The following is a 21,302-nucleotide window of genomic DNA, read 5'->3' as shown; positions in this document are numbered from 1 at the left end:
TTTTTAATTCTTTATTTGCTATTCTGATAAAACAATGCAATTCAAATATGCAAATGAGCACGACAACGTAATGAATATGCAAATCAGCACGTAGTCCATCTAGGACTTTCTGATAATGCTTTATCTACTTTTCTCTAAAAAGACAAAACACCACACACAGGCTAAGAACTACAAAACTACAGAACTAAGAAACGCATGAGGTTCAGAAAGGAAGCCTCTGCCTTCAATTCCCACAATGCATTATTCCTAACGCGGAAGCGCTTTCTATATAAATAACAAACCCACTGGCGCGCCCAGGACGGAGAACCCCCCTCTCTGGACGGCTTTTAATCGAAAACGAAAGCTTTAAAATTTATATAGATATTTTCCTATGAAAGTATTCGTCTAGATACTTTTTAGACCGCGTTTTTTTAGCCATACAGACATGGTTCACGAGGATTTGTTCGCACGCCTTAACGAAGCTGGATATAAGAACTGGTTAAAAGCCGGGTATTGTCTCCTGAAAGTTAAAGACGGATTGTGGGAATATGTAGACAGTGAAATGCGGATTTTTCACAACACAATCATCGAAAACAACACGTTCTTACAAAGAGGACAGATGTGTAGAAGCAACTGTAGACCAAGAGGAAATCAGGTACTGCTTTATAATAATAATAATAGTAATGATGATGATGATGATGATGATGATGATAATAATACCCGTTAAACAAAAATATTTCTGCCTTCATATCAATTAATAATTTACAGCTAGTAAATCTAACCTATTTGTTAAACTGCTAGCTCTGAATATTAATTTTAACAAATTGTGTCTGTGTGTTCTGTTCTTTTCCAGTTTGAGTCCGCTTGTCCTCTCTGTAATGAGTGGAAAATGGAAATATTGAGACACCACACCAAACCACATTGTATTATTAACTGGGGAAATTGCAGGCCCTGGCTGTGGTCGAGCGAACATTGGGAACTGGCAAAGGTAGGTTACGGTCATTTACAGGTGTGTGAAGTGAGTGTGTATTGTTGTTAAAGATGATTATAAGAGGACGAGTAGATCCCTGTTGTCCGTGACCGACACTCCTGTTTTCACTCCCTGTAACTCCCATGAGTCACAGGTTACTTGGCTGTGGTGATAGTCTCGGATGGGATGACCTGAAAGACAGCATTCCAGCATTTCTCTCTCTCTCTCTCCCTCCAATACACATGTTCAATCAGAAGTACAATAGATTTCATGATATAAATTACATGGACTAAAAAGAAATCTGCTTTCTTACATACAGTCCATCAGTTTCTCTTGTAAGCCTGCTTGCTTATAGAAAAAAAATTGAAAATAGTAATAAAAAAGGCTATTGTTGAAATCCATCAGGTTGGCAGGAATTACCCATTATGACTACACTTTGTGTGTTAAGTGAAGTGGCTCCTCTTATCTCATTCGACTGAGGTCATTTGGATTTGAATGTGTTTAATAGCTGTTCTTACATTGCGTAGGCTTTCATGCCACGAGGGCTGGCAGATTTATCCAGAGCAGATCAATGTGATGCAGCAGCACTGCTTAACCTCCTCCACTTCTGTGACCATTTCAGCTTCATCAATCCGAATAATGTAACCGAGGTAAAACGCTCTTGGACATTTTTTGTTTGAGTTTCTGAACAAAGCTTGACACACACATGTGTAGTCACACAAATGAGAATGAGCAAAGTTGCATTACATATATTTTATTTAAAGAAAAAGAAAACATCTTGAGGAAAAGCCCCCATTTATAATAATGCTGATTTTGAAAAATAGAGTTTGTAATTTATATATACAATAAAATTGAATTATATTTTATTTGTATAGCGCTTTTAAAAAATATGTGGAGCTGTGTCTAAAAAACTTACTCAGATTACATTGAGTTCATTTGTTTGTAGTGGAGACCTGTGAACACAGTTCATCCATTTGGCCGATTGTACATGTCATGTCCATCTGTTCCCCGCAGGTCATCCGCTGTAGGAATGAGTTGATGCACTCGTGTGAGATGCAGGTCTCAAACGAGTGGATGGCACGCTTTCAGAAGAACCTGGAGCAGTTGTTACTAACTTTACGCCACATCCCTAAAGTGGCTGCAGCAGGTCAACAGATCCAGGAGGTATAAGATAAAACAACACTACATAAATAAAAGTGTGCATCAGTATAAAGAACCTACAATCCAATTCAATATCATGGTTTTTGATGCATATAACATCTGCTTGTTAGTTGCATTTTATTTTGTTCAGACAATAACACAGTGTGCTTTGAAATAATCAACATTTTATGTGTACCTTAATTCTATTACTGTTATAGGATTTTATGCACGTTATACAGGTAATGAACTGGTTAATGATGCCTGCAAGTATTATGTTGAGCAAGACGTTGTGGCTGAGTACTCTGCTGGTTTTGGCTTGCTAGTCTGCCATGCAAACAATGCTCTTATCATAAATTAATAGCACCAGAGCACTCTGATGGTTTGAAGGACTGAATGACCTTATTTGGAAAACATGACAGTTATTTGCATTAAATTTCTTTTCAATCGTATGTATTTGTAAACAGATTTGATCTGAGGGCCTGGTCTGATTTGGCCCATGGACTGCTAATCGAACTGGCCTGTTGTATATAATCAAAAGCCACAATTTGACATGACGTGACATAAATGCTAATCTTATTTCGAAACACAATCAGGTCATGAGTATAAATAATCAAATAACTGTTATTTTGTTTTTCAGATGTTGTCTGTTGATCTGTCATTGCACATCCCAGGGGTGGACAGCGTGGATGGAGCCACAGTGGACGGAGTATTGATTGAATCCATCAGCCAGTGTGAGACGGAATTGCTTAGGGAATCTCTGAAAGACCTGTTAAACAACAGTGAACTCGATGGCAATGTCGTACCTCTGGTAAGTTCTACATAATTTTCACAAGCAAAAAATATCAATATTATAATATTTATAATTATAACTATTAGATATCTTGAAGTGGACTTCCTCTCAGTGATCTACTGTAACCATCTCTGCGTCTACAAGCTAAATTAAAACAAATAATATCTTTCTTCTGTTTTGTTTAAATAAATGATATATTCTTGATAGTTTTTTTTTCCCCAACATGTTTTTCTTGTTAGGAAATTCAATTAAACTAATTGTTCCTCATGGTTTTTGTTTAGGAGAAACTCCAGAACATTGATAGATTCCTAAGTAGCAACAAGGATCTCGAAGAGGAGTTCAGTACAGAACTTCAGAGCCTTCGTGTCCTGGAAGCAAAACAGCTGCAAGGAGTGAACGCTGACAATGCAGAAAGATGACTGTGCTACAGAGACGGCAGATGGAAAAGGACATTATATTTTTGCATAGGAAGTATATTATTGCAGGGGTCAATACATGTAAATGGAAAATGTATTTTGTAGTCTGGTTATTAATTCAGGTTTTTCATAATCTAGTCGTTCCATTTATCTTGCAACTGTACACATTAGCACACATGACATGTTGGGGGGGGTTTAAGATACTATTCATAGATTTTTATTAGTATGCAATTGTGTGAAAGTCACATCCAATAAATTGTTAGTGCTCCTTCGATCTAGGACATTTCTTAGATTGGAAGGATATATGTCATATGAACATTATATAAATGTTCTCACGTGCCTCATGTTTACATAACTCCTGATTAAATACAAAAGAAGAAAGAAAAAGATTGTGTACCTTTGTAATTGTTTTATTAGAAAAGACTGACACTAAATCCTTGTGCTTTGCAATAATTTCTAATTACATTGAGACTCAATGGGAAACCAATTCATGATAGGTGGATGGATGGATGGATGGACAGACAGATAGATGGATAGATAGCAAGATAGACGAATAAATAGCTAGACAGACAGATGAATGGATAGATAGATGGATAGATAGCAAGATAGATGGATAGATAGAGAGAGAAAGAGGGGATAGATAGATAGGTAGATAGATATACGGACGGACGGATAGATTGATGGATAGATGCATGGGTGTATGGATAGATGGACAGATATATGGATAGATAGCAAGATAGACGGACGGACGGACAGATAGATTGATAGATGCATGGGTGTATGGATAGATGGATGGATAGATAAATGGATAGATAGCAAGATAGATGGATAGAGAGAGAGAGAGGGGATAGATAGATAAACGGATGGACGGACAGATTGATAGATGCATGGGTGTATGAATAGATGGACAGCTAGATGGATAGATAGCAAGATAGATGGATAGACAGGCGGACAGATAGATAGATAGACAGGTGGACAGATAGATAGATAGATAGATAGATAGATAGATAGATAGATAGATAGATAGATAGATAGATAGATAGATAGATAGACGGACGGATAGATAGACGGACGGATAGGTAGATGCATGGGTGTATGGATAGATGGACAGCTAGATGGATAGATAGCAAGATAGATGGATAAGGATAGACGGATGGACAGACAGACAGATACTAGACCTAAACAGAAACATACTACCTGTGTACTTTTCCCACTTTCACCTTTTTTTAAAACGATATATACTTCTAAGAAATATATATATATATATATATATATATATATATATATATATATATATTTCTTATCATTCAAATACTTAGAATTATTGACAGCAACTTTGTGAAAAGTGAGCGAATAATAAAATCCAAAAAAGATGTACATATATACAGTATATAAAATTTGGACCTCAAATTTACAGGGAGATGTTTTCAGTGGCGCTAACTGCTGCCCCCTAACCGTGAACATTGCTGTAATGCCTGCCCTGGAAGTTAAAGGTGAAATTCACATCATTTCACGTTTGAGTTTTTAACATTTATCAGGCGATTTCTTGTCACAACCCAGACAAAGAAAGTTTTTATACATTTTTTTTTTTTAACTTTATCAATTTGTTAAAACTGAATAAAGTGTTCGTTTTCGCGACTATTACCGTCATGTGTCTAAAAGTTGTGCCTCTAGTTTTGACTTGCGGCGTTTCCGGGAAGAGGGAGCTCCTGACTGCTGTGTTAAAACGACCAAGCCCTCTTGTCAAAGATCTCGGCTTTTTGCAGCGGTTTTTATTCTGAATGTGTTTTATATGTTTATGTGTTCTGAAACATTTGCTTCGGGCTGGCTCTTATCGACAACATTACTACTAGATTTTATTTAAAAGACAGATTAAAGGGGCGACTGTGTGAAAACTTGGGAAGACTAGGAGTTACTTCACTCTGCCGAGTTGTTGGGCGACCGACTTGTACTTCTTCTGTACCATACAACCAACAACATCAACAACAACAACAACAAGAAGTGGCATAAAAAGAGCTGTTCTTGCAGAATTAATGGATTACAAACGCTTCAGCGACGAAAATTACAAACACTGGCTGCAGGCGGCTGAGAGTCTCTACATACTGAGGAGCCACATCCGAGAGTTTGTTGGAAACGAAACCGAAACTTTTCACAAGTCTCTTCGGGAAAAGCTCAAAAATGTAATCTGTACATCAAAATGTAGTCTCCTTAAATGTTCACCAAAACAAAAGCAGGTAAAAGACAACAGAATAGTATTATTTTTACCCGCAGTCGGACAAAATAGTCCTTACTTTGCATTGCCATACAAATTCTCATTCATAAGGAGCATATACAAGAGGTTAATGATTAAGGTTTGTTATTTTCATAAGGTTTGATAAGCTTGTTATTTGTTTAATAACACCCAAACTTGAAAATGTTTATTTACTAAGTTTAAGTAATTATTTATACCTGATAATATATTATTAAATTGAAATTACAATGATGTATTCTTTATTATCTATCTATCTATATGGACAAAATTGTTGTTACCCTTCCATTAAGGAAAGAAAGAAAAAAAAAAAACCCACAATCATCACTGAAATACACCGATCAGGCATAACATTATGACCACCTGCCTAATATTGTGTTTTGCTGCCACAAACAGCCCTGACCCATCATGCACTGTGTATTCTGACACCTTTCTATCAGAACCAGCATTAACTTCTTCAGCAATTTGATCAACAGTAGCTCGTCTGTTGGATCGGATCACACGGGCCAGCCTTCGCTCCCCACGTGCAACAGTGCCCATGACCCTGTCGCCGGTTCACCACTGTTTCTTCCTTGGATCACTTTTGATGGATACTGACCACTGCAGACCGGGAACACCCCACAAGAGCTGCAGTTTTGGAGATGCTCTGATCCAGTCGTCTAGCCATCACAATTTGGCCCTTCGTCAAACTCGCTGAAATCCTTACACTTGTCCATTTTTCCTGCTTCTAACATCAACTTTGAGGACAAAATGTTCACTTGCTTCGTAATATATCCCACCCACTAACAGGTGCCATGATGAGGAGATCATCAGTGGTATTCACTTCACCTGTCAGTGGTCATAATGTTATGCCTGATCAGTGTGTAACTTGAAACTGACAAAAGTAAAAATTTACTGAAAATTGACTAATGAAAATCAGACATTGCTTTTGAATTGTGGTTCAATAGAAGCATTAAAAAAAAAAAAAAACTAATGAAACTGGCTTGGACAAAAATAATGCTAGCCCTAGAAAAGACTGAACATAATTTGACCATAGGTACATGTTACACTAAAGTGTGTCCTGTAATTAACATCACAGGTGTCTTCAAACTGGTAATCAGCCAGTTTACCTGTTTAAAGGGCGAAAAGTAGTACACTGTGCTGTTTGGTATCGTGGTGTGCACTACACTGAAGGAGAGAGTGCTACACAAAGCTAAGGAGAGAGCTGTCTCAGGCGATTAGCAGAAAAAATTATAGACAAGCATGTTAAAGTTGGAAGGGCACCAACAATTTTGTCCACATGTATATATATCAAAATGCATAAAGAGCAGATTGCATTTTTATCATAGCACACCATATAACCAGGATAAAACACAGAGATTAAGTCTGTTTGACATAAGTGACCTGGCCAAGATATAAAAACATTACACAAATAAACAAATAGATCCCCCCCCAGAGAATAAATTGAAAATAAAAATACATAGTAATATACATTGCAGAAACGTCTCCCAATATGGCTATACTCAAAGTTATTTACAAGCACCATAAGTGAATGGAGCACTGTAAGTTCTGTAAGTTCCTTCATATTTATAAAGCATTTTGATGAGGCTTTTTTTTTCCAGCTCGGACCTTACATCACGAACAAGTTGAATTATGTCCTTTGAGTGCAGATTGTAATAATTTTTTTTATATAGTTAATATATAAAGTGGGAACAAGCCACATGCCTCAATGAATGAGCCTCAGTGATTTGAATCAATCCTGGCCTTAGAATTTGGGACAAAACAGTCTGGTTGAAAAATTTGAAGCACCTTTTAGCCCATAATAAGAGATTAAAATTCTATACCTTTTCCAAGTGCCTAATTTGAACTTTATAAACCAATTTACAAGAAGCTAATTACCCTCTTATATGTGCTCCTTAAACTAATGTTATCAGTTTGTTCTACATTACACAGACCATGTTTAAGTTTATGTCAACATTGCATGAATTGTGACTTTTCCAAAATATTTCTTGTTTTAAGTCATTATAATGACAACTACACGTATAATGGTGTAGGTGCAAGTAACAGATAACCAATTTACAGTCCTCTTTTGCGTGCATCTTTATACACGTTGGTATCTTTACTGAAAGCATGTTTCTCACACAAGCCTGACTCTCCACAGTTGCCTATTTGTGATAAGTGTAAGCCGTGGAAAGATGCAATCCTTCAGAATCATAAACATAAGGGTATTGACATACCCTGGAATAACTGCCAGCCATACCTGTGGCCTACAGACAAATGGGAAGTGGCCAAGGTGAGTTCTGCACAACATCCTGACTCAGATTTTCTTCATCATTAACCTTGTGTGTAGTGTATCCGTTAAAGCTCGTTCTGAGACCACTTATTAATAATACTGCATATTAATCTTTAGAATTAGTGCATAAGGTTCGATGGTCCAAGATTTATTTTCTAATTAATATCTGAATTGACATTTTTAGCTTCAACTTCTTCAACATATCGGTCTATTTTTTATTTTTACTGTGGCTTATGGTTTCCTAAATTACCTACAATGCCAAGTGACTGCCCACTGATTGTGGGACAAGTGGGAAGAAAGTTATGCAGCAGCACTTTTGTCATTCATACATACCATCATCTGTATACTCTGGGTAAACAAGTAAAGTTCCAAGACTTCAGCTGGCAGGCTAATACAGACACCAGCACCATTTTGCTTGTCATCTGGTAGATTAATATCTATCTGAGTCTCTGCTATAAATCACTGTGCATTCAAGTCCTCCTGGGAAGTCAAAATTATGTAATTAAAATTACAGTGTCATTTATGTGTTCCAGTTGTAAATACGATCTTTCTGACACGACTTGAGCGCACCATTAGAGCAGCTGTGACGTATAGGTGCAGTACATTCTAGATCTCTGAGTCTGCACAAATTCTATGCTGTAATTCATAAGGTGTAATTAATGTATAAATAATAAGGTGTAAATAAATGTGTAATTCACAAAGATTCAGATAAGCTCTTGCTCTTTTGTGTGTAGAGACTAACAGCAAAACCTGACCATTATCACTTATGTGTGCGATCACTGATTTTTCAACACCATTGTAAATGTGCTGGCAAATTCCTGCTTTAATTTCAGTATACCAGATCTCCTTGGAATAACCAGCAGAGTATCCGCCGAATCTCTAAGCACATTACAAATAATATAAACATATTTACTGGGTTTTAGAGTGGAGATTTCCTTTAAGGGTTTCTTGGCAATTATGTTTATGTAAGCTAATCTGGATTGTCTTCCTCAGGTTTATATGATACGTGGAGTAAAAAACCACCGCAGTTTTGATGACTTTGACATTTCTTCCATTCTGAACTTCATGTATCACTGCAAGCACTTTGAAGCCTTTGCAGAAGGCCAGAACCTGACCAAGGTAAAATTATATAATTATTATGGACACACACATTCTTTTTTTTTTTATTTTAATGTTTGTATATTAGCTTGTATATATATTTACACACCTCTTATGTACTATAAGGACAGACTTTAGGCCAAATGAGATGTCGTGTTTATTTACCTTTTTTCTCTTCCTCATGTAGGTCATTAATGTCAGAAACAAAGTGATGCATTCCCCTGACTTCACTTTAAAGAAAGAGGAGATGGATGAATGTATAAACAATGTTCAGGAGCTGGCTAACACTTTTATAAAATATGCACCTGGATTAAAAACCATTTCAAAACAGATAAAGCAGGTATCAGCCAAATAAGGCAATTATTTTGCTTATATTGTTATCATTATTATATTAATAATTAATTAGAAATTTGAGAAAAAAGTCTTAACTTTTTAATTTTGTCTAAGGGCCCAGAACACTGGAATGGATGGAATTCTAAGGGGGGAAAGTTGGAAAATTTGTTCTAAATTGTTTACATTTTTTTTTTGTCATATAGTTTAAGTGCATTTTGGAGAGGTGCAGTAGGCAGGATTCAGAGAGTACAGCAGACAGCAAGAAAGAAAGTCTAAAGCTGCTAGACATAGAGCAACACGCCCTGAAGGAGAAGATTGAGTTCCTGGCCCAGCGCTATGAAGAAAATCAAGGCACAGAGCTCAAAGTAAGACTAACGTCTAAGTTTATTATATAACATCAGACTGAATAAATTTCAGGCTTGGTTTCAGTTAATTGTATTGGTTACTTAAGCCGATTTGGCCAAAAAACAATAAAAAAAAAATAGCATCACAGTTGCAGCTTTGAATCCTTAAACCAAACCCTGAAGAAATAGTTTGTTTTTATGTCCACGAAAATCATAGGAAGAGTTGCAGGGCATGAAGAACTTCCTGGACCAAAACAAAGATTTGCTGGAGAACTTGGGCCCTCAGGTGAACCGGCTGAATGAAATACAAGAGAAAGTGAACAAGCACGAGGAGGATATCAACACACTGATCACCCAAGTGGACTGGCTGAAAAAAGTTGCACCTGGTGGGTAAAAGATAGATAGAAAGATAGAAAAGTTTAGACCTGTATTTTTTGTGAAAAAATGTGTGCCTCCCGAGGTGGGGATTGAATCCAGATATCCAGCACAAGACCTCGATACATCAACTGTACAGAGTCTAGACCCAAATGCAGAATAAAACAGACAGATGATTTATTGAAAAAAAGGAAACATAAAAATGCTGACAAAATAAGCTAATGGAGCCTAGAACAAACACTGACAAAGGGGACTGGAGTCGACAAAGACGGAGCCCAGAAAGACACTAAACAAAGGGTATATATAGTGGAACTAATCAGGGGAACGGGTGAGGGGAAAAGGAGGGAAGAGGGTAACAGGTCAGGTGGGGCAAGGAACATGTGACCAAAACACATAAACAAAAACACATGATGTTAGAAAACAGTAACAAGGACATAAAGCAGTCCTGTCAGATGTTTATATCTCATGGGATTTATTCATGTTTGATTGATCCAAGGTGAAAAGCATATGGATGTTAAACCAACCAGATTTGATTAGATTAGATTTGATTTGATTTCAGATTAAATTTACCATTTGATTTTCTCTTTAACCTGTTAAGCTATGTGTATCTTATAGCATGTAAACATTATTATTAATGGCGAGTGTGAGCACGTGGAAAAGTGTTATTGCGTGTGCCTATTAATAGACAGATCAAGCTGATGTGGTAGTTTAGTGGACGTTGGACCACCGATCGGAAGGTTGTGAGTTCAAATCCCAGGTCCACCAAGTTTGTCACCGCTAGGTGATTGAGCCTCAATTGCCCAGTTGAGTAAAATCGGATAAAATGTAACTCACTCTGGATAAGGGCATTTGCCAAATGCCAGAAATGTGTGTGTTCCCATCATCAAGCTTCTGCAAAAACAAAAATGTCATTCAAAGTACATTTTCATTTCCCACACACACTCACGCATAAAAGAGAGCAGTAAACAGGAAAACAGAAAAGGTCAGTTAGCCACAGATGTTCTATTAATCTACATATCTTTTAAATCAGACAAAGACTACAAATCAGCTTGAAGCTATAGAAACCATAGTGGACTTTCAGATATTTCTCTGCACTCGCACTCTCTGTTAATAAACACATCAGCTAACATTGTTCTGCATGATTAGATTGGCCTCCCTCCTGCTTTGTATTAATGATACTGTTTAAATGTCATAGTATTTGTAATGTGGACAACATTATTGACTAAAGAAAGACGAATGAAATAGCACCCTTTGTCTCTTGCATAGCACGATTGTTTTATACTTTAGAATAAGATAAATTGATCTGTCTAAATGTCACTAATGTAAATAAGCTCCTTGAGAAAGTGGTATATCGTGTAAATCCGAAGAGTAAACGCCTTGTACCTTTATATATTTTTGTATATATATTGTATATATTAAAATAATTGTGATCCACAGACCCAATGTTCACTGGTGAAGCACTTATGTTCAAGAATCATGTGTTTGAAATGGCTCGAAAAAGGAAAATACCAGAACCTGAATTTATGGAGGAAAGTGAAGCTGGTGGTAACTGAACCATTACTTCTATTCTAATTGATATGGATTGCAACCTTATCTAATAACTATTTAATGCAGATTTGCAGTTGCACATTCAATGTGTTTAGAAAGTCATTCCAAATTATAATATCTCTGCCAAAAATACTCAAATGGATTTTTATTCTTATTATTGTTCAGGTTACAGGGGTATTGTGAATGTGAACGGGCAAACATTTAGAGGTACGCAGGTGTGTAATAATAAAAAAAACGCTCACCAAGAGGTTGCTAAGATAGCCCTGGACTTCATGAAATCCAACCCTGAGTGGGGAGAAGAGACAGCTGAAACCACTTCATCAATATCCTCATCTACAGCATCGTCAAGTAAAGTTTTTTATCTAGCTTTCTGCTTTCAGTAATTATTTTACTCAGATAATGACTTTTCTTCTTTTCTTTCTTTTCTATTTAACAAAAAGTAATTTCAAAATATCCTTTTAATGTAAGGGCTCTTGATAAAAATGCCATTGAGTGTATCTAAAAAAGAAAGAATACATGCCTGTAATAAACAGGCAACTTAGTGCATATTGAAATAACAGAGAACGTTAAATTATGCTTTACATTTCATGTTTCGTGTTAAAGATGGAAAATTTACTTTTTGTGCTGTCCATTCCAGGCAACATCTATTATGGTATTGTGAATGTGGAGCTCAACAACCAAGAGGTTGTGTCTGATGGTTGTGATAATGAGCAGGAAGCTACTGAATCAGCTTACAGGAAACTAGCCTGCCAGTTTGGCCTGACGTCTCTTGAAGGTGGGTGCCAAAAATGATGCGACTATAATGGTTGAATAGATTTACTCAGATTTTTCTAGTCATGCTTTTCCCCATGTAGCAGGTCATTCTTTTAGGACAGCAGTCCTGGAGCATTTTCAGAGGTGTAATTTCCCGACTCCATTGGAACTCCCAGTTCGCCAAGATGATAAATTCTTATGCAAACTACAGCTCAGTGGGCGTTTCACCTTTTACGACAAAGGTAATTCAGAAGCCGTCTACGCTGTTAGCCGCCATGGCAATGCTTGATTGGACTTTACAGCTCTCTTTGGTATTTATCACTGAAGCTCCATACTTGCTATATGAAAACATTTTAGATGGCTCATCAAAGAAGAAACTGGCAGAACATCAGGCAGCTAAGGTCGCCCTGCAATATTTGTCAGGGATCCTTAATTGCAGGTCTCCAACTAATGCTGGTGACAACTGGATAGGATTTCTGAAGGAAAGTCTAGATGTTCTTGGTCTGCAGAAACCTGACTATGATTTTACTGTTAACAAAGTATGCATCAGTCAAGAAGCAGAGGGAGCCACACCTAGTGAAGACAATTCACAAAGTGAGTTTATTTATATAATGTTTAGATTTAGTGTCAATGTGGTATAAATGTAACATAGCATTAGCTTGTAAAATATGTGTTTCAAAACAACAATGCCCTTCTTTTAATAAAGTAGTTTGACTGTTCTCAAAATTATTGTGACTCTGCAGTATCCGCTACAAAGGTAGATAACAAGAACGATAGCCTTCAAGAAAGGAACACTGTCACTGAGGTCCTGGATTTACCTACAGCACACACAGTCAAAGCTGTTGACTGTCAGAAGACAGAAACACTGGACTTCAGTGCTCCAGAGATGTCCAGTCAAGCACCCAAAGAACTAGATTCTTCAGGTACCCAGAGGTTTACTCTACATGTACAATGAAAATGTGCTTTTACAGAAACTGCCAGTAGAACGAGCTTTTTTCAAATTGAAAGCAACATTTTGCTGTTTCAGTTTCAGGCACTATCTATAACAGTTCTGTGACTGTGGTCCTCAACAACCAAAGGGTTGTGTCTGATGGTTATGATCATGAGCAGGAAGCCATTGAATCAGCATACAGGAAACTAGCCTGTCAGTTTGGACTGAATTCACTTGAAAGTGGGTGCCAATAATTTTGCGACTGTAATAGTTATCTATATTTAATCTTGGGCTTGGTGAGAAGTCTTGCTTCTGCCCCATGTAACAGGTAAAACAGCGGTGCTGGAGCATTTTCAAAGATGTAATTTCCCGCCACCACAGGAACACACAGATTGCAAAGACGATAAGTTCTTCTGTAAACTCCTGCTCACTGGTCGCTTCATGTTTTATGACAAAGGTAATTTAGAATTAGTGTATATTATTAACCACTATATCATTGTTTGATTGGACTACCCCATTACATCTCTCTTTGTTACCCATTACTACTGCTTCACAGATTTTTTTTGTTTGAAATCCCTCTAGATGGCTTTTCAAAGAAGAAACAGTCAGAACAGCAGGCAGCTATGATTGCCCTTAAACATTTGTCAGGACTGTTTAACTACAGTTTTGAGGCTGAACCTGGCAAAAACTACAAAGGGATTCTGCAGGAACAACTCCAAGCTCTCTATCTCCAAAACCCTGTGTACAAATATAGAATACAGGAAAGTGAAGATTTGGAGCGTCCCAGTATAAGTAGCGATTATTTACACTGTAAGTTAAACTTTATTTATATAAAAAATCTGTTCAACTTCCGACCTTTCTTGAAGTCATTAGGAGAGCAAAACATCAGGATATAAAATGAGTTTGTTCTTTTCAATAAAGTTGATCTTGTTGTGACTGCAGCATCCTGCACAACACCCAGTATCAAGAAATTTTGTCCTCAACCAAACAACAGTTTCAGTCAGGAGTGTCTGGTGACCGAAACACAGGATGCAGGTCCTCTAGACAAACCCAACAAACCCCCCAACATGGATAATACAGGTACACTGTGGTTTTGTTTACATGTACAGACTATCTGCTGGTAAAATAACAGCCAGAAGATTTTCCACATAGCATATATGTCAATGAGTATGTTTCCAACTTACCTTTATGTATGTGTTTTACAGCCATCGACAGACTTCTAGCATTGTTTAATCTGAAGCCTCCATCTGTAAATGTAGAGAGCATCAGCACTGAGATGGTTTTCACTGGTCAAGTGGACATACAGTTGGAAAAATTCACATTTCAAAACAACAATGATTATACTAACAAGAAAGATGCCTTTCGGAAAACCTATTTATTGCTTGGGAATGCGTTGGGGATTTCTAAAACACAATTAGGTAATATGCTGTGTCACAAATACTGCTGTCAGGGGCTGCTAGTATAAATTAACAGCCTCTCCCCTTTCAACCTACACCCCTGCCCTTTTCCATTAAATATTTGCCCCACATCAGAAATAGCTTTTATTTGTCACATATACATTACAGCACAGTGAAATTCTTTCTTCACATATCCCCTCCTTGGAGGTTGGGGTCAGAGCATAGGGTCAGCCATGATACAGCATCCCTGGAGCAGAGAGTTAAGGCTGTGCTGAAGGGCCCAACAGTGGCAACTTGGGCTTGAACCCCCAATCTTCCAGTCAACGACCCAGAGCCTTAACCACTTGAGCCACCACTGCACCCCATCATACTATTACGCCATCTATTAGACCTTGTGATATAATACATTGCATTGTATCTAATGCAAGACTGTTTCTATCATATTGTTATAGAAACATGGTTAACAGATATCTGTATTCTGTCTGCTTTTGTCTTTTAGATGAAAACAATGCTGCCAAGCTGGTGAAACAGCATTTTTCCCAGAATAATCTTACCCATCCTAAAGAAGTCTTTCAAAACAAGTGTTCCCTGAATGATATAACGTACAATTTATTCTATAATGGAGAAGGTGAGTTAGGCTAGTTTTATGTATTTACAGTTTGCCTTTATACATGATCCATGACTCATTATTAAATTTTGCCAAAAACTCTGATAAATGTCAGAAAAAGAAAATTCTTAATGCTGAAACGTTGCAGTTATGTTTATCCTTTTGTTTTGTGTATTATGTTATTCCCTATACTGTTGTGTGTATTTGTATTATTTAACTTTTCTCCTTTTATTGGAACACCACTGCACAATTTATTCTGGAAGGGGGAAAAACTGACTTGACCTGACTAACAATTATTATTATTATTTTTTTCCTCTGCAGGCTCCACTGAGGTAGACGCAAAGCAGGATGCACTGCAGAAAGCCCTGGACACACTAACCTTGCTCTTTGGGTTCAACTCTTTGCCAAAGTGTAGCAGAGTTGAGGAAACCGAAGTTCAGATTAATTCCTTACTAAAAACAAAAGGTCAAAAAGACGTCATTTATTCACCTCAACACAACCTATATAAAATGTCGGTTGAGCTCCTGTTCAAAGATTACACCATGGAGAGCAAACAAGAAAAGAAGAAAAAGGAAAATGCTAATAATCTCAGTAGACGCATTCTGGGCCTGTTAGCGGTGAAGCCAGGTAAAAATCATTTTCCAAAGCAAGGAAGCTGTTTTTTACTCAGAAAAACAAGCCAAACAAATGCATATAATAATAATTTAAAAAATAATAATAAATATTTAAAGGTGTCGAATGATTTGTTAGCAAGGTTTAATAAGATTTGCATCTTTGAAAGGAGCAAAATTACATTCTCATTATGTTCACCAAAAGGAATATGCAGTTTGGAGTGTTTATACCCTGTCAAATAAAAAAAAAAAAAACACAATGGTATCTATGCAAATATTTAAAGTAGCACACAATGTGGTATTTTCTTCCAGAAGTATTATACAATCATATTATGTAAAACTCTTATGAATTGAAATATATGTCTTTCCAATCAGTAACCTAATAATCCATTCCGTGGGAAAGGATGTGGTAGCTCTTAAAGATGAAACCAATGCTTGATGTGGTAGCTTATTGGTTAAGGTGTTGGCCTATTGATTGAAAGGTTGTCAGTTCAAATCCCAGGTCCGCTAAGCTGCCACTGCTGGGCCCTTGAGCAAGGCCCTTAACCCTTAATTGCTCAGTTGTATAAAACGAGATAAATTGTAAGTCGCTCTGGATAAGAGTGTCTGCCAAATGCTGTAAATGTACAACAAAACTACTGACTATTGATTAAAATGCTACAAATAAGCTTAATAATAATTCTATTTTGTTTTGTTATAATAATAAATTATTTATAATTAATTAATTAATTAATTAATGAATTAATTAATTAATTAATTAAAGGAAATTGTTTTGTCTTTTGTATTTTTTTTGCAATTTCCAATTGCTAAGATGTCATTTTTTTGGGATAAATAATAATCCACAGCCAGCATGTAAGTACAAGACATGTTTTCATATACCTGCCCAGTTCATTTATTTGTTGTTTTGCAGACCCAAATACTTTATCTTTAAGAAACTGCCTAGATGAATGGTTTATACAGAACGAGCAGAAGCAGCCTGTGTTTGAGAACACTGAGGAGGCTCATGGATCGAAAGTCACATTTTCTGTCAAAGTTTCCTGCTCAAATCCAAGTGAGGACATTAAAATCAATACACTATCGAAATAACGATGCACAGGATCTACTGTCGCTAACACATCTCTCTCTCTTTCAGACTGGGAAGACAGCGTGAAAGTTGCAGAAGAAAAGTTGGTCGATGCGCTTAGGGAAAGGTTAGATTGTCTGACTAATTAAGGCAGAGTATTATGAGATATGGTACAGAATTTTTTTCCAAAGGTCTCTTTGTTCTTGTGTGAGCAATCTTTTTCCACAATGACAGTTACCTTAACATTTCCAAGTTACTTTTATCAATTCACTTAGCAAGTTTTTTAGGACATCTGTTGTTAAATAGTCATATTCTTGACCCCTCTGATCTCTCCAATTATTGTTCAATATCCAATAGAACTTTTCTATTCAAGATTTTGGAGAAAATTGTCACCCAGCAAGTCTGCTCTTTTCTAAGCCAGATGATGTATTTCAGACAAGGGGTTGGGTTTCCTGAAACATTTGTAATGCAGAGTAGGACATTATCTCATTCGTAAGAAAGTCATTCAATCAACGATCATTTCCAGAAAATGATTCATAACTGGTGTAGACTTGTTTGTAAATTAGCAAGTAACAAGACCAATTCATTATTCTCTAAAAACCTCTTGCATGCAGTGCAACCTAATTTCTGTACAAATAGATTTTGTACTCCCTTTTGTTCAAAGTTTTGGCCAAAATATTTAACTATATTGTTACAGAAATGTAGCTTTCTTTTTTTATTAAACCCTTGTATAAAAGCAATATCACACAAACGGTTATAAGCACTGCTCACATGCCAGTATCCAGTTTAACACCACGATTGCGACGATGATGTTGCTTTTATACAACAGTTTGTTTGATAATATGAAATTAATTTTAATATACTGACTTTAAGCCACAGCTTGACTGTTGGGTGTTGGGTGTTGACTGACTGTTATACTAAATATAAGCACTACTGGAGCACCACTGTCTGAAAAAAGAGACAGTATTAATTAGGTTAATTTAATATTTATTCAAGACAGCCAAAGCTAAGCAATCTCAAAAACAGTAAACATGCACAGGTCAGGAGATCAGGCAGCGGGCAGATGTAATTTACCAAGATGACCAAGCAGTGACAAAAGGCTTGGGGAACACGTGTTGTGAAACTAAAAAGTACAATCAGATGTCCGGTGACTGTGAAAGTGGACAGGCGACTGTGTTGTGGGAAGCGGAGTCCATGTTTGTAGTTTACTATATGTATTGGGAAATGGAGTCTGTAGATTTACTTGACCTGACAGATGCTTCCCTAATCAAAATAGTTGACCATTTCTGTTGTATTTGTGAAACTAAATCATTAACAAATACACACTAAAGATAGGAACTTTATTAATCCAGAAGGAAATTCTTTGCCAGAGACAGAAAAAATAAATATACACTCCCAGTCAAATGTTTGGACACACCTTCTAATTCCATGGTCTTTCCTGATGTTTATTTCTTTCTACATTGTAAAACAATGCTGAAGGCGGCCGAAATACACAATAATGTCCTTTGAACAGTTGATATTGAGATATGTCTGCTACTGATGCTCTGTAAAGCCTTCATAACGGCTCTAATCTGAGGTGCTGTTAATTGGTGATTTCTGAGGCTGGTAACTCTAAATGAACTTCTCCTCTGCAGCAGAGGTAAGTTTTGGTCTTGCTTTACTGGGATGGTCTTCATGTGAACCAGTTTCATCATGGTGCTTGATGGGTATTGTAAATGCACTTGACAATACTGTTCTTGCAAGAACTATTCCAGAACACCTGACCTTCGTGTCTTAAAATAACAACTGCCTGTTTTTTGTTGTCATTATATACGGATTACTTAAGTCCATGTGTGTTATTTCATAGTTTTGAAATCTCCAGTATTGTTCTAGAATGTAGAAAATAAATCCCTAAACAAAAAACATTGAATTAGAAAGTGTGTCCAAACTTTTGACTGGTAGTGTATATAAATATATATATATATATATATATATATATATATATATATATATATATATATACACAGCATTATATTGTACAACAATTGTGACAGTAAATATTGCACATGACATTACTATTGTACTTGAAATTGCTAACTGGAATTGCACATGATAGGAAGGAGATGAGTTGATCTGATTGGATATCTTAACACTATGTTTTACTGTGTCATTAATACCAAATTCATTCATCATTTTTACATTTGTGTTTCTCTGCACCACATTATCGTCTGAAGCAGCGGTCACAAACATGCCAACAATATTTAGCCTGTTGATCTCATGTCTTGTTCATGCATATGCCTCATCCCTGGTCCTTTATGAATCATGCGCAGAGAAGGAGGGGAGAGGCCAGGCCTACTAACTGAAAGTCATTCACTGCTTTGTTAAAGAAGTGGAGGTGTCAGAAACACTCGAGTTCAATGGCATATTTACTTTATTGTTTATTTTGCTATTTCTGTGGTGTCTGTCATCAACTTTTGTTTAAAAAGTCCATGGAATAAGTCTCACAATGCATTTTTTTTTACTATTTAGTTATCCAAAGTTCATTTTCTATGAAAAAGAAGTAGATTCACTTTCATTTTAGTTATTATAATGTACACCAATCAGCTGTAACATTAAAATCACTTATTATGTCCTTACACTGGCACCTGTCAAGGGGTGGGATATACTTCTCATCAAGTGAATAGACAGTTCTTGAATGTGACATGAAAAAGGGCAAGCATAAGGATCTGAGTGACTTTCACTAGGGCCAAATTGTGCTGGTTAGATGACTGTATCAGAGGCTCTCCAAAACAGCAGGTCTTGTGGAGTGTTCCTGGTATGCAGTGGTTATTACCTACCAAAAATGTCCCAAGGAAAGACACTCAGAGAATTGGTGACAGGGTCATTGATGCATGTGGCCTGTTTGGTCTGATTCCACAGAACTGTACCACAAAGTGCTGAGAAAGTTACTGCTGGATATGATAGAAAGGAGTCTGAATGTACAGTGCATCACAGCTTGCTGTGTATTAGGCTGCATAGCCACAGACCAGTGAGAGTGCCCATGCTGACTCCTGTCCCTCAGTGAAAGCCCCTATGAGTCAACGGGTCAGAGGAGGTGGCACAAAACAGGCAGACCTGCGCAAGTGGTTTTAATGTTATGGCTGATCTAGTGTTACAAAGCTTTATTTATTCATATAGATCAGGCTTTCTACAGGCTCTGGAGTTTGTTGTATTGTATTGAAGTAGTGTATAGGGTTTCATCTGCACATTTTCATTCGGGGTGTTCTTCTTATTATAAACTGACATTCTAATTATTATTGTGAGACTACAGTAGCTTTAGTAGTGTACAGTTAGGATTCAGTATTGTGTTCCAACTGAAAGCATGTAGCTGGAATAAAAATACAGTTCCGCACGTTTCTTACCACATCCTGAAAAAAAAAAAAAAAGCCAAAAAGCTAGAGAGAGCAATTGCACAGGAAACAGCATCTGTGTTTACAACAAAAAAAAAATTGAGAACAGTTTGAAACCAAGATTGTCATCCAAGATATTTAGCAAAACTTTAGAGACACAAGAAATGGTGGATCATTTTTGATCAGATTCTCTAATATGATCTTGGTAAGATGATTCCACATTGGTCCACCATGTACCATTACAAATGTGTGGACAGTCCTGCCTTTACTAAATACTACTGTACACACCCTTTTAATCACCCTTTTAATATCCCTCTGTGGGTTCTTTTTAATTCCTGTTAACATATTATAGTTATCACTATAATGATTATTTGCGAATGTCTTTTTAGTATTTTAATCTGTGGTATTCAATTAATTTGTTTTCTCTTACCGGGTTGTTCATCAAATCTTCTATCTTTCACTTAAAAGCAATTTGTAACCTTGTTTTAAAAAATGTCTGGATTAAAAAACGATGATGATGATGATGATTGTTGTTATTATTATTATTATTATTATTATTATTAATTATACTTTGTTATTCTTCTTAAGTTTCCCACTGAGTAGTGTACTTTGGTCAACATTGTTTGTTTCCTGTGGAATATGTGTGCACTTTGCCCCGCCATTTTCAGAACCACACAACATCAAAAAACTGAGAGAGGTTTCTGTTTTGATTACTTTAAACCTGTGGCATGTGGGTTGAATGGTTGCGTGCGTCTGTGTGTGTCTCACTTGTTGATGTAGAAACCTTTCAATGCTGCTGCTGTTGAATTTTATTATTATTATTATTATTATTATTATTATTATTATTAATTATCATTATTATTATTTCAGCAAGTTTTGTTTTTCAAAGTATCACATAACAGATAAATAAAAATTCAACGTTAAAATGTACATACCCAAGGACCCACCCAAGGACATCAGCATTATATTATTTTTCCTTACATATTTTCAGTACTGAGCTTTAAACATGCTTTTTATAATGAAATCCAAATTGCATACCACTCTTAACGGGTTTGCCTC

At 36.5% G+C, this 21,302-nt stretch overlaps 2 protein-coding genes across 3 annotated transcripts; both read left to right on the top strand.

Moving 5' to 3' along the window:
• Positions 1–263: 263 nt before the first annotated feature.
• Positions 264–3,670, top strand: zgc:153935 (uncharacterized protein LOC777611 homolog). Its single transcript, XM_058379923.1, has 6 exons — positions 264–634; positions 833–967; positions 1,477–1,599; positions 1,964–2,113; positions 2,727–2,897; positions 3,161–3,670. The coding sequence occupies exons 1-6, from the start codon at positions 425–427 to the stop codon at positions 3,296–3,298; spliced, it is 927 nt and encodes a 308-aa protein (XP_058235906.1). The 5' UTR covers positions 264–424; the 3' UTR covers positions 3,299–3,670.
• Positions 3,671–4,966: 1,296 nt separating this feature from the next.
• si:ch211-91p5.3 (uncharacterized) lies at positions 4,967–20,287 on the top strand. Of its 2 annotated transcripts, none has more exons than XM_058380574.1 (21): positions 4,967–5,529; positions 7,684–7,815; positions 8,809–8,934; positions 9,101–9,253; positions 9,450–9,611; positions 9,808–9,976; positions 11,403–11,510; positions 11,679–11,861; positions 12,151–12,288; positions 12,371–12,508; positions 12,624–12,860; positions 13,010–13,189; positions 13,294–13,437; positions 13,526–13,654; positions 13,780–14,007; positions 14,140–14,277; positions 14,403–14,615; positions 15,094–15,222; positions 15,523–15,828; positions 16,723–16,863; positions 16,945–20,287. In XM_058380574.1, exons 1-21 carry the CDS (start codon positions 5,329–5,331, stop codon positions 17,022–17,024), a joined length of 3,435 nt encoding a protein of 1,144 aa, XP_058236557.1. In that variant the 5' UTR covers positions 4,967–5,328; the 3' UTR covers positions 17,025–20,287. The 2 variants fall into 2 exon arrangements, with proteins under 2 accessions (XP_058236557.1, XP_058236556.1); XM_058380573.1 differs by having other exon boundaries at positions 12,368–12,508.
• The last annotated feature ends 1,015 nt before the right edge of the window (positions 20,288–21,302 follow it).

The sequence above is a fragment of the Hemibagrus wyckioides genome, linkage group LG26, assembly GCF_019097595.1.
Source record: "Hemibagrus wyckioides isolate EC202008001 linkage group LG26, SWU_Hwy_1.0, whole genome shotgun sequence".
Taxonomy (NCBI): Eukaryota; Metazoa; Chordata; class Actinopteri; order Siluriformes; family Bagridae; genus Hemibagrus; species Hemibagrus wyckioides.
The sequence above is the reverse complement of the archived record's forward strand: the minus strand, read 5'-3'. Positions and strand labels throughout refer to the sequence as shown.

Coding starts and splice junctions, on each gene's coding strand:
- zgc:153935 (XM_058379923.1), top strand. CDS start 425: ATGGTTCACGAGGATTTGTTCGCACGCCTTAACGAAGCTGGATATAAG. Junction 635..832: donor GTAGACCAAGAGGAAATCAG/GTACTGCTTTAT, acceptor GTTCTTTTCCAG/TTTGAGTCCGCTTGTCCTCT. Junction 2,114..2,726: donor CAGGTCAACAGATCCAGGAG/GTATAAGATAAA, acceptor TTTGTTTTTCAG/ATGTTGTCTGTTGATCTGTC.
- si:ch211-91p5.3 (XM_058380573.1), top strand. CDS start 5,329: ATGGATTACAAACGCTTCAGCGACGAAAATTACAAACACTGGCTGCAG. Junction 9,977..11,402: donor GCTGAAAAAAGTTGCACCTG/GTGGGTAAAAGA, acceptor TGTGATCCACAG/ACCCAATGTTCACTGGTGAA. Junction 14,008..14,139: donor AAGTAGCGATTATTTACACT/GTAAGTTAAACT, acceptor TTGTGACTGCAG/CATCCTGCACAACACCCAGT.